General features: G+C 65.3%; 3 protein-coding genes across 3 annotated transcripts; 1 reads left to right on the top strand and 2 right to left on the bottom strand.

The window, feature by feature from the left end:
* Positions 1-47: 47 nt before the first annotated feature.
* On the bottom strand, positions 48-971 carry EMIHUDRAFT_218998 (hypothetical protein; the record flags this gene model as incomplete). The annotated part of the gene is made up of 1 exon (XM_005758902.1): positions 48-971. The coding sequence occupies one exon, from the start codon at positions 969-971 to the stop codon at positions 48-50; it is 924 nt and encodes a 307-aa protein (XP_005758959.1).
* Positions 972-1,298: 327 nt separating this feature from the next.
* EMIHUDRAFT_438676 (hypothetical protein) lies at positions 1,299-4,389 on the top strand. The gene is made up of 4 exons (XM_005758901.1): positions 1,299-1,825; positions 1,945-2,109; positions 2,145-2,721; positions 2,819-4,389. Exons 3-4 carry the CDS (start codon positions 2,182-2,184, stop codon positions 4,082-4,084), a joined length of 1,806 nt encoding a protein of 601 aa, XP_005758958.1. The 5' UTR covers positions 1,299-1,825; positions 1,945-2,109; positions 2,145-2,181; the 3' UTR covers positions 4,085-4,389.
* Positions 4,390-8,127: 3,738 nt separating this feature from the next.
* On the bottom strand, positions 8,128-10,474 carry EMIHUDRAFT_438674 (hypothetical protein). The gene has a single exon (XM_005758900.1). The coding sequence runs from the start codon at positions 10,429-10,431 to the stop codon at positions 8,869-8,871; it is 1,563 nt and encodes a 520-aa protein (XP_005758957.1). The 5' UTR covers positions 10,432-10,474; the 3' UTR covers positions 8,128-8,868.
* Between the last annotated feature and the right edge of the window lie 1,435 nt (positions 10,475-11,909).

Genomic DNA, 11,909 nt, shown 5'->3' with positions numbered 1-11,909 from the left:
TCTAACACAGGTACGAAAAAGAAATTGGGCCGTCCTCTCAAACTGCCCTATTCCCGCACGTTCTTTCTTTCTTCTGCCCTCTTGGCCAGCGTCAGCACCGACGATGGCACGTTCCGGAGGAGCGTCCTCGCGGTGTCGGCGCGCGTCGCCGCCGGAAGCCGCGCCACGCGGGTCGCCATCTCGTCGTCGCGGCGAAACACCTCCTCGTAGCCCAGGCCTCCGTAGAGCCGCCGGGCGGCCCCGTTCGCCTCCTCAACCTTGAGCGCCAGCCCAGGCAGCCCCCAGTCGGAGCAGAGCCGCTCGCCGTGCCCGCAGAGATGCCGCGCCACCCCGCGCCTCCGCCAGGCCGGCGAGACGGCGAGATCCGTCAACAGCGCGGCGGCGGTGCACGCCGGCAGCAGCTCCGAGACGAGCGGCCGGAGGCCGCGCTGCCGCGCCACATAGAGCTCGCTCAGCCGCTCCCAGCGCGCCTGCTCGCTCGGGTGCAGCGTCAGCGCGGCGAGCTCTGTCTGAAGCCGCGCCTCGGCGCTGCGGGCGGGGAGGACGCGGCGCGCAATCGGGTCCAGCAGCGCCGCCTCGATGCCGACGCAGCCGATGACCTCGCCGGCGTCGCCGCGGGCGAGGAGTAGGCGCGAAGGGAGGAGGCCCTCGCCCTGCCGTAGCTGCGAGCCCACCCGCCAACTGCAGCCATACCTCGTCCGGAAATCGTCGGCCATCTGCGCCTCGAGTAGGCGGCGCTCTTTCCGGCTCAGTCGCAGTGCGCCGCCCGAGCAGGCGCCGCCGTTGGTGCTGACCCAGAAGGCCTCCACAAAGAAAACGGCGGCCTCCTCCACGCTGCTCTCGCTCACGGCCTCGACGGCAATGGCTGGCGCAGCCAGAGAAGCGCCGGCACTTGCCGCCCGAGGCCCGCTCGGCACGCGAGTGGACCGCGGGAGCAGCGCAAGGCTGGCCAGCGTGGCGGCCATGCACATGGCCGAGAAGCGGAGACGCGGAGGCGGCTGCCGAGAGAGGTGGGAAGTGGAGAGCGGCGGCGCGGCAACTTTTTTTATGTGGCTCTTACGACTTTCCGAGGAGGACTCTGCTGACTGCGTTTGCGAAGAGGAATTTTACATAGTTTAACCTTTTTCGGTGTGGTACATAGTATATATATTCAACTTTTTTCGGTGTGGTACTTGTCCCTCGGGTATGGACATGGCCGTCTGTCAACCCCCCCCTCTCGGCTGTCAGCAGGTGGGGGGGTATGAGTGATTCTTTGAGATTTTTTTTGTCCCCACGGTCCCAAAGAAGGCGGTGTGCGGAAGCACCTTGGGAGCAATGCCCCGCCCTTTGTGCTCCAGGCCCGCCCCGAAGTACGTCGATAAGAAGCGGCAGGAAAACGGGTACAAGACCGAGCCGGCCACCAGCTCGCGCAGGTTCGGCGTGCCACATGCCAAGCGCGGCTACGAGCCGAATTTTGCCAAGCGCGCGGTGACCGTCACGACTTCGGCCAAGAAGCAGACCACGGTGGACAAGGCGATCGATGGCGTGGACACCTTCCTGCAGAACGCGACGGGTCAGTTTGGCGGCCTCACCTCGAACTCGCCCATCGCCATGTTCACCACCCAGGAGTACGTCAACAAGCTGCGCATCTTTTCGCAGAGCTCGAGCTCGTACATCCCAGAGTGGGTGCCGGACAAGGACGACGTCGCCGGCTCGCTGAAGCAGCTGGGCTTCCAGCCGGGCTTCTCCGTCATGTGCATCAACTCGATGGTCGGCTCGTGCCTCGTCGCCGAGAAGACCACCGTGCCGGCGTGGAAGGGCAAGCGGGTCGTCCTGTCGATTGCAGGTGCCAGCGCGCCCGGCGGGAGAGTGCGAATGGGCTGCCCCGCGTCGCGACGCCGGGGAGGGCCCCGCCTGCGGGGCGACAGTGCTGCCGGCTCACCGCCGCCCTGCCGCGCCCCCCAGACCTCATCGGCGTCGTGCTCAAGAACGGCGCGGGCATGGTGTCGGGCAACGAGTGGAAGAGCAAGATGGTGGGGCTGCTCGACGAGGACGGCGACGGGGTCGAGTACGAGGAGCTCAAGGCCTTCGTCGAGCAGGACGACGAGCTCAAGGACGACGCCGAGGTGCCCCCCCCCCCCCCCCCCTGCCCGCCCGCGCCGCCAGATCGGCCACTACTTCCTGCACTGGATCACGCACACGATGGGCGAGGCCAAGGGCAAGGAGTGGCTCGACACGCACGTCCACTCCTTCGTCCCTCTCGCCGGGCCAATGGCCGGCGCCGAGTCGGGCACCGAGCAGTTCCTGCAGCCCGGCAACTGCTCCGGCCTCGCCCCCGCCGTCGTCTCCTTCACCGACGGCTTCGCGATGGTCCGCTCGTGGGGCTCCATGCCGCTCCTCTTTGGCAACGGCTCCAACCTGAAGAGCACCGCCGCCTCGCACTACTTTTTCGCCAGGATGGAGGGGGCGGTGCACATCGAGATGCTCACGGCCGAGTACGCGGGCCTGGGCGACGACGAGATGACCAAGGTGCACATCGAGGTCAAGGGCGTCGACACCGGCTCCCCCCTCGCCAAGTTCCTCGGCTCGGGCCTCACGGGCACGTCCGTCAAGGGCAGCTCGCCTGTGTACAACGACATCTACCAGTTTGCGTGGGAGGAGGAGCCCGACAGCGTCGAGGGGCGCGACATCACGCTCAAGCTGGTGGACGACAACCTCGTCTGGGACACGCCGCTGGGAGAGGTGACCCTGCGCACCCCCCCACCCGAGCGGCTCCCCCCACCGCGGCGCCGGAGCGTCCCCCCCCCCTCTCACCCCGCCCGCGCCCGCGTCTCCGCAGGCCACCTTCAAGCTGTCGACCACCTCCGGCGAGGACCCCGCCTCGGTGACCAAATTCACGCCGGACACGGTCATCAAGGTGTCGCCGAACGAGTGGGTGTCGCTCAAGAATGTCACCGTCAACGAAAAGGCGACCGTCACGCTCAGGGTGCGCTTTGTGCCGGCCTCCTGCGAGCTGTCGCCCGAGTTCCAGTGCAAGGGGGAGGTGCCCGGGTGCGGCGGCGAAGCCGACGCCGTCGCCACGTGCGCGGAGAAGAGCGCGGCGCTCGAGGCGGCCGGCCTCACCACTTGGGCGCCCGCGGGCGACAACTACCTCCCAAAGACCACCGAGGAGATGTTCATGCTCGAGGACATCGGGCCCGACTTCAAGATGTGGCAGCAGTGCTACGCGGAGGACCCGATCTTCCGCAAGATTGCCGACAACGCCGCGCCCGCCATCAAGCTGTGCCAGCCCATCTACGGCATCAACATGAAGACGCAGATGGGCGCCATCTTCAAGCGCACCAACAACTGCTGGAACCAGGGCCGCCGCACGAACTTCTTCGTCTACGACAAGGAGGCGACCGTCGCGCACTCGGGCTACACGTGCAAGGACGGCCAGGTCTTCGAGAAGCCGCACGCGTGCCCCCAGTCCACGCAGTACGACGGCCGCGACTTCACGACGCTGAAGTGCTCGGGCGACATGACCGTGCCGCTCTGGTCGCTCCGCGCGCCCGCGCAGTGGTGCCAGGACGACATGAACGTCAACATCATTGAGATCGAGGGGGGCACGCACCGCGGCGTGCTCGGCATGCCGGCGTGCCACTACGCCGTCCTCTCGCACATCTTCGACACGCCCACGCTGACGCTGCGCGTCAAGTCGGTCAGCGTGTCTGCGGGCGCGCTCGGCGACAACGGCGAGGCAGCCAGCGCTGTCTTTGTGCAGTTCATCCTCGGCGACAAGAGGAAGAGCACCGCGGCGATCGCCATCGCCAAGGCCAACGGCGAGGACGACCCCTTCGGCGCCGAGGCCAAGGCGGGCACCGTGGACTACGACCCCGAGGTCGGGTACGCCTGCGAGATGGCGCTGATGCAGGCGAGCGGCGTGGGCGGGCTCGGCAAGGGCACGCCCTTCCCCGGCGCGGAGACGGCCAAGGTGCCCCTCGCGGAGCTGCTGAGCGCGGGCGTCAAGCAAGAGCCGGTCGAGGTCTCCTTTGGCGAGGGGCTGTCGCTCAAGCTCGAGGTGGCGGGCTTCAAGGAGAAGAAGGGGTGGTGCCAGTGCTGGTAAAGTTGCGCGGCAACCCACCACTTCTCTGTGGATACCCCGTTATTCCCTCCTTGCTCCCGCGGCGCGGCGGCGACAGCGCGTCCGCCGCTAGGCCTGCAGGTTGAGGGCTGTGTACAGCGCGAGTGGACTGATAGATCGTCCAGAGAGCAAGAGTGGAGAGCGAGACGGGTGATCACGCACCCTGACAGCGCGCCGGGGCCGAGTACACCACTACTAGATACCTCGAGATACCAATCGTGTGGGTCCGTTTGATTGTGGGTATGAGCATGTAATCCGAGGGGGCTACGATCCCGGAGTTTTAAGTCGGTGGTTTTGAAACCCCGGGCAGTTTGCCCCCCGGGTCGCGCTCTCCGGGCTCGTTGTGCGAGTATATGGGGCCGAGCGTTTTTGATCTCTCGGTAAGTGGGCGCCCGCCCGCCGCCTCTGAGGGGGTCGGGCCCCCTAGACTGAAAACAAAAACAAAGTGTAGAAACCGTCAAAAACAGCCTGCAAGAGCGGCGCTGCGCGCCGCCTAGAGGACGACGACATCGAGGATGTCATGTTGCGCGATGGCGTCATCCATTTCGTCAAGCCACCTTCATCGTGACCGTCGCCACCCTCGCCACCGTCTCGCCTACGTCGCCGCCGTCGCCATCGTCGGCCTCGCTGCCGAGACGGTGCTGCTGCACCTGACTCAACTCTCCCACCCCCCTGGCTCCTATGCCGACGTGTCCCGTGCTCCCCGTCCGCCGATGTCTCTGCTGCCGCCCGGCGGAGCTCTGCAGCGCGGGCTCTCCTCGCCGCCTTCGCTGCCGCTGCATCGCTGTCGGCTCGTCATGTCTGTCTAGGGTCATTGGGGGCGTGCCATCGCTCGTCTCTCTCTCTCCCGGGGTCAGCTCCAAGCTGCCGTGTCGGGACGTCGCCCCCTCGGCTCCCCCCCCCCCCTCCGCTGAACCTTAGGGGACCCCTAGGCTTAAAAGGGTGGGCCCTGGGGCGCCTGCGGCTTAAACGGCTTAAAACTTGCCATGGCAAGTTTTAAGAGCTGCTGGGCTGCCAATTCCTTAAACGGTCTTAAACGCTTAAACGGTGCGGGAGAGCTCCCGAGGTCGTTGGTCCGGGAGGCTCCCAGTAGACACGCCGGAGGCCGGGAAGCTGGCTACAGTCAGCTAGCACGTCCCCTATGCGAGTATGGCTCCTGCCAGTGCACCAGACTTACAGATGTGTCTTCAGAGCCGAATAACGGCAGTATTGAAGAAAACGGCGCGGAACCCAGCGACGCGTGCCGGCGAGGCCGATTTTCTTAAACGGTCTCTTAAAAGAGGGACCCCCCGTGCCTGCAATCTCTTAAATGGCAAGTTAAGCCCCCAAACCTCCTCATTTCTTAAAAGGTCTTAAAACAATCCGGCCCTCAGGACCCTAGGGGTCCCCTAAGCGCTGAACGGTACTGCACATGCTGCGCGTTCTCGCCTTGTCCCAGGAGCCAGGTGCGTGTGTCTAATCGTAGTGGGGGCCCTGGCCCCCCTCTGTTTTCTGTTTTCTGTTTTTCAACACGCCCGCCCGCCCGCCACCCCGAGGCGGCTCGGCCCCCCACTTACCGAGAGATCAAAAACGCTCGGCCTGGGCCACGATGTCTCAAATATGAGGGGTTTTGACTCCTATAGGCTCCTGACGCTATCCCTGGCAGCTCTAATGACCGGGATCAGTAGTGCTATGATAGAGGGTGCCCAGACTAGCGCAGGAGCTGCCACTCTCGCCCGGACCGTCCCCCTCTGGGGCCGGTTCCGCAGCCAGCGAGAGCCGACAGCGGGGCCGTGCCGCGGGTGCCTACTGCCGAGTGCCACAAACACTGCGCCGTCCCGCCACCACCTACAGGCTGTCTTGTGTGATGGTTGGGATGTCCAAACGCCACCATCTTGGCTCTTGCGACCTCAAACCCGCGAGCTGTATGGGTGGTCCTGACGTCGACAGACGCCCGATGACCACGGTGAAGCTGAGCCGGAACGCGTCGACAAGTCTCGTCTGAGCCCGTGGCGGTCGCCGGCTGAGTCGCTGTGCACGGACTGGTACCTCAGGCGTCACCTCCGCAGCCTCAGTTCTCAAACTCCACCACCTCCGCCAGGACGCCGTCGGTGGCACGTTCGGCGGCGTACTTTCTGCAGCTCCATCTCGAGTACGGCGTCGAGCCTACTCACTCCTGTTGGATCTGTGCACTCCCTGGGACCCAGGGAGTGCACAGATCCAGCAAGCGGTGCGTCCCGGCAGCGCGCGCAGGCTGCGGAGCTGCAACAAACTCGAGACACACTTTTTGGGACATTTTCGACGCTTTTGGCCCATATACTCGCACAACAAGCCCCCGCCCCGTCTCACCTCTCGGTCTCGCCCACCTCTGCGCTCGCTCTGGACCCGTCGACCTGCGCACGACGCACCTCTCGCACCTGCGTGGGGGCCCTGGCGGCCTGGGGCGCGCTGCCGCTGGCCCCGCTTGCGCCCGCTGGGGCCTCTCCGGGGCCCTGCGCCCGCGCGCCCGCCCTGGGCGCGCCCCCCCCGCGCTCACGCGATCTCTCTACCCCAGTCTTCTCTCTGTGTTCAATCTGCGACTACCCCCCGTGTCGGGGTAGCCCGTTTTCACACCTGCCCCGTGTAATATCTTTTCCCGCGTGACCCGTCCGTCCCTTCTTGTCTTTTGCATCGCCGTTACGGAGTATATGGAGTCAGGCTTAGACGCGGAGAGGTCGGGCTTCACTCGCCCCTACTCGGCGGCTCATCTACACCGCCACCGAGAGAAGCGCCGCCTAACACACCGCACGGGGCGCAAGGTCCAAGGAAGCTCGACCACACCGTCTGGCCTGCCGCACAATCTATGTGCAAAAGAGCGCACACGACGATCTCTCTGGGGGGGCGCGGGGGCCCTAGAGGGTACCCATGCGGGGGGAAGATGGGGCCCCACGGCCCGCCGCAGGCGCCGATTTTCGCATTTTTTTCTTTTTTCGCGCGATTTTTTACTTGTTTCCTGGGAATTCGGCGAATTGCGGCCATGCTATCACACCTTGCGACAGCCTGTCGGCGCTGCTGACCGTGCCCTGCTGCACAATTGATCACCTGCATAGCTCGCGGCCTTAGTATCAAGCATTCAGTGACGACCTGATCGTACGGTCAGTAGGAAGGTGTCCTTCCAACGTGTGCACGCTTCTGGCGCAATGCGCGTCGCCTCGGATTGGCTGCTGGCACTCTCGAGGCTATGCCTACGCAGCCTCGCGCGCATGGGCAGTCAAGAGGGACCACGCACCTTCTCAGGACAGCGCCGGTACCTCTCTCTTGGACCGGCAAACTTGGTGGTCTCGTGTCACCAATGTGGGACCAGTGCGGCATCGTGCCATCGACAGCTCTGAACTGCGCCTCACCACTGACCGGGAAGGCCGCCAAGTGGGCCAGCACCGGTCGCATATTGTGGCAGCAGTCAGTAGTGCATGTCTGATAGCTAGAGCAGCAGCGTCAGGGTCGCAGGGTCGGATCGTGTCAAGCCTCTCGCCCGGCCGGCCGCGTGCAGACGTCGGCCTATGTCTGCTGTCTGGAGTGATCTGTCGGCGGTCATCGACGCTCGCAGACCTCCGCGTAGAGCACCGCGCAGTCTCCTCGAGGACCAACGCAGTCCAATCCAGCAGTGCAGGATGATGTACAGCAGTGCAGCATGAGGCGCCCGCAGAAGCGCTCGCAGAGCGGCGCGCAGCGCCGCGCACGCCACGCCGCGGATGGTCGTGCGAGCGCAGTGCGCGTCGGCGGCGAGCCGCGGCGCCAGCCGTCGCTCGAGAGAGCGGCGCCGCTGCGAGCGCGCAGCAGCCGCCGCGGCAGAGACGAGCCGCGGCGACGGCCACACAACTGATAACTGCCATTGGCAGTTAAGATGATGTGGAGTGGTGTTAGGCAGAGGCGAAAGAAAACATACGGACATTTGTTCGGCGCGGGTCCGACACCATGATCCGTCGCCTGGGGCTGCCGGCGTTCCAACGGCGCGGCCTGTGCACGGTCGAGATCAACTCGGTCGCGCGCATCGTTCGGATGCACGTCGCAGGCGAGAGCCAGGCCGCAAAGGCCGACAAGGCGGTCCTCGCAATCAAGAGGGCGCTCGAGGAGGCTCAGGCGGCGAAGGAAATCCAGGGCTTCACGAAGGTCGTGCGCACGGTGTGCAAGACCGAGTGGGCCTACGAGGGTGCGATCGTCTTTGACTCGCTCGACAACTTCAAGGCGTACATGGAGTCCGACTTTCGCGAGAAGACGATGAAGCCGCTGCTCGCAGACGTGACAAAGTACTCGCTCGAGCCCGAGACGATCTACACCGGCAACCGAGTCTACGACGAGCCGTGACGCCACTGCGTGCGACTCCGGACGAGGGCAGGGGTTCGCCGCGCACGACCACGAGCTCTCTCTGCCCCTTCTCCTGGTCCCGCTCGCTGCAACGGCCGTAACGCCGCCGGCCGACGGGCAACGCAGCCACCCTCTGGACTTTGGTGCTCGCTGTCGCTCTCCGTACTCCGAGATTTCCGAAAAAAAACTGCTAGAGACACGCACCACAGCGCGGCTCCTATTACTGCGCTGCGGCTGGGTCGCCGGTGAGCTACGACGCGCGCGAGAGAGAACCACTGGCGACGACACCAGTCACAGAGTCACCACGACGACCTGCCCACGTGCCACGAACCGACGGCCGCAACACAATCAATCAGCCACCGGGAGATCCAAACGCGATGGAGACTTGAGAGGACGAGACGGAGCACTAAACGCAGACGCGAGGCGAGCGGACGGCCGGCCCTTCACTGCGGCGCGGGCGCGGCCGGGATGCCGACCGCCACCTGGGGCGCCGGCGCGACCGGGACGGCGATGGCGCGGGGCTGGCCGTCGCTGCCGGGCTGCGCGACGACGAGGACGTACTCCGGCTTGACGATCGGCAGCATCGCGTCGCGCATCGGCGGCCGGTGCTGGGCCCCGCGGTCGAGGTCGAGCGCGAGGCAGGTGTACGAGGCGTCGACCACGTCGAGCAGCGTCGAGGAGCAAAACGAGAGCACCAGCGCGCCGACCACGAAGGCCGCTCCGCCAAAGGCGCCGGCGACGGCCTGCCGGTCGTCCTCTTCGTCGGCGGCGAGGCCCGAGTAGACGGCGAGGTAGGTGCCGACCCCGCCGAGGGCGGCGAAGGCGACGGCGGTGGTGCGGAGGACGAAGGCCGAGATGCGGTCGCAGAACCAGGCGGAGAGGCCGTGCTTGGCGAGCAGTGCCGTCACCTGCTTGCCCGACGCACAGAAGCCGTCGCCGGTGATGGCGTGCATGGCGATCGCAAACTTGTTGATGAACTCGAGCAGCTCGACGACGCAGCGCAGGCAGCAGGCGACGAGCAGCACGAGCGGCGAGTCGCTGCGCCGCACCGCGTCCCTGGCGAGCGCCTTGAGGACCTGGCCGAGCGTGAGGACGAGCGACGAGAAGCAGAGCGTGCCGAGCGAGCGGGTGAAGGCGAGCCGCGCCGCGAGCCGCACGGGCGCGCGCCGCGCCTCGGTGTTGGCCGACGGGTCGACGGCGCCGGCCGAGGTGTCATAGTACCAGACCGAGGTGACGAGGGAGACGATGAAGAAGCGGAGCATGTCGGAGAGCAGGGTCGACCACAGCAGCGCCACGCCGACCACCGCCAAGCCCACCTCCGCCGCGTCCCGCACCACCCACTCGCACTCGCCCCGCTCGGCGCCCTCCCACGCGCCGTTCGAGTAGAGCGCCACGAGGCCGGCGAGGCCGGCCGCCAGGGCGGCGAGGGTGGTGAGGAGGAGGAGGCCGCACACCAGCAGGAGCGAGGGGTGCGTGACGAGCACGACCGCCGCGTTCTCCAGCAGCGCCGCGCACAGACGGAGCCCGCGGCGCGAGCACCAGAGGAGCAGCACGTACAGGGCCGCCACGCCAAACATGATGTAGCCGAGGGGGGGCGACTGGGAGAGCACCGCGGCGCCGGAGGACGCCATCGAGATGGGAATGAGCGCCATCGAAGAGTAGACAAAGGGCCGCGCACAGGAGCGCAGCGCGAGCACCATCCCTCCGCCGGCGGCAGCGACAATGGCCGTGAGCGGCAGTAGGTACCAGGCGTGGCGCAAGATGGTGGTCGGGACTGGGTCGGGCGCGGAGGCGAGAAGGCGGCGCGCGACGCCCGCGCCGGGCTTGGGGCCGCAGCCCTCTGGGGGCGAGGTGAGCGCCTCCAGGTCGCCGTTCGCCGCGCCGTGGAGCCCGCACGCGACGGCAGCGCCGACCGAGAGGAGGAAGACAAAGACAAAGGCGACGTCGGTGGATGCGCGCTTAGAGAGCTTGAGCGGCGAGACGCCGATCAGGCGCGAGTCGTCCATCCCCCTGAGCCGGCCGGTCAAGGCTTTGGAGTGGACGCGGCCGCAGCCTCTTCTGTGAAGGACTTGAGAGACCACTCAAAGCTGTATCCAAAGTATGTCCTATTTCAGGTGGCGTTTATTTTTGCTTGGGGCGGACATCATGACGGGGTAGGTAGGTAGGGTCTGGGCCCTCCCGTCGGGGTTTTCCCTCTCTTCACGCCGGAATTTTCACAGCAGAAAAAGAAATTTTCCGCGGAAATCACGACGTCAACCCTCCCCAAGTGGGTGATCTGGTGCTTGTAGGGCTTGATAGTGGCCTGCCATGTCACAGGAAGGACTGTGGGTGCAGGAGAGTACCACCAGCCATCACTTTAGTTGGTATAGTACCCCACCTTCACGCATCGAGTGATTTCTTTTTTAGTTTCCCATAAGTAAGGTAGGTAGGTAGGTAGGTAGGTAGGGGCACCGCAGGGGCCGGTCAGGTTTTTCCAGAATTTCATCATGATGTCCGCCCCAAGCAAAAATAAACGCCACCTGCCTATTTACTTGATATCCCGGCGCGTCCCGATAAACCGAAACGACGTGACCGTCCAACAATCGCCGCGCGCTCGGCCTCTGGAAGGCCGCATGCGGCAGCTTTGCGCACTGGCCAGACCGGTATGTGTCGGGGCAGCACTGCTGGCTTCGCGGTCGCCAGTCGTGCTCTCGCTGCCTGCCGGTGCTGATTCCCGCGCGGCGGCTCGAGCGCAAATCGGCCGCCAAAGTCCAACAATGTGCCCTGTAGGTGACCTTTCTGGTGGTGCACCGTCCGCTGGCGGCGGCCAGGGCCCGGCGCGGATGGATCGGTGCGCGCTATGAGGTAGAAGTCTATCTGCGGCACCGCCTGACGCCCTCACAGCCCCAGGCGTTCTGCGGCTCCATCAGACCTCCGAGCGGCGTAACAAAGGATACATGCACTCCAGCCTGGAGACATCGACGTCAAGCTGTGCATGGCGGTAGCTAGACCACTGATATTGACTGTGACGCCTGGATGCATGAGGATTGCCGCTGATTCGGAGCTGCTCGTCTCCGTAGCGGCCTTGTGTGATCCGTGACAGTCGTGCAGACAAAGCTAGAAGACGCTCCTTGACGGGTCTCTGTGGACGAAGGCCTGCAGCTTGGGGCTGCTCCAGGCAGCCCTGTCACACACAACATCCTCCTATCCCCTTGACCAGCGCATTTGGCGCATAGTTCACACTTTGTTCTTCTCCGATCGCACTCAACCCGACCCGGGCATGTATCAGTCCTCACCACCCTCAGACCGTGTAGGCGATGTGCGTGACTCTGTCCATCCTTCATATGGACCATCATGACCCAGGTGATGTGTGTACAAGTCAGTGTACGCACAGTTGGCATTACATCGTCAATATTATCGCGTCGGTCCGAGTACGAGCTTCTCCGCTCCCGCTCCCGCGGCTGCTGCTTCGGGACGGCGCCGCGGATCGACTTCAACGGACCTC

This window comes from Emiliania huxleyi (genome assembly GCF_000372725.1).
Source record: "Emiliania huxleyi CCMP1516 unplaced genomic scaffold EMIHUscaffold_83, whole genome shotgun sequence".
Taxonomy (NCBI): domain Eukaryota; phylum Haptophyta; order Isochrysidales; family Noelaerhabdaceae; genus Emiliania; species Emiliania huxleyi.
This window is presented reverse-complemented; position numbering and strand designations above follow the sequence as displayed.

Excerpts from the sequence above, each read along its gene's own strand:
- EMIHUDRAFT_438676 (XM_005758901.1), top strand. The coding sequence starts at position 2,182 with ATGGGCGAGGCCAAGGGCAAGGAGTGGCTCGACACGCACGTCCACTCC. Across the intron at positions 2,722-2,818 it reads GGGACACGCCGCTGGGAGAG|GCCACCTTCAAGCTGTCGAC; the intron begins GTGACCCTGCGC and ends GCGTCTCCGCAG.
- EMIHUDRAFT_438674 (XM_005758900.1), bottom strand. The coding sequence starts at position 10,431 with ATGGACGACTCGCGCCTGATCGGCGTCTCGCCGCTCAAGCTCTCTAAG.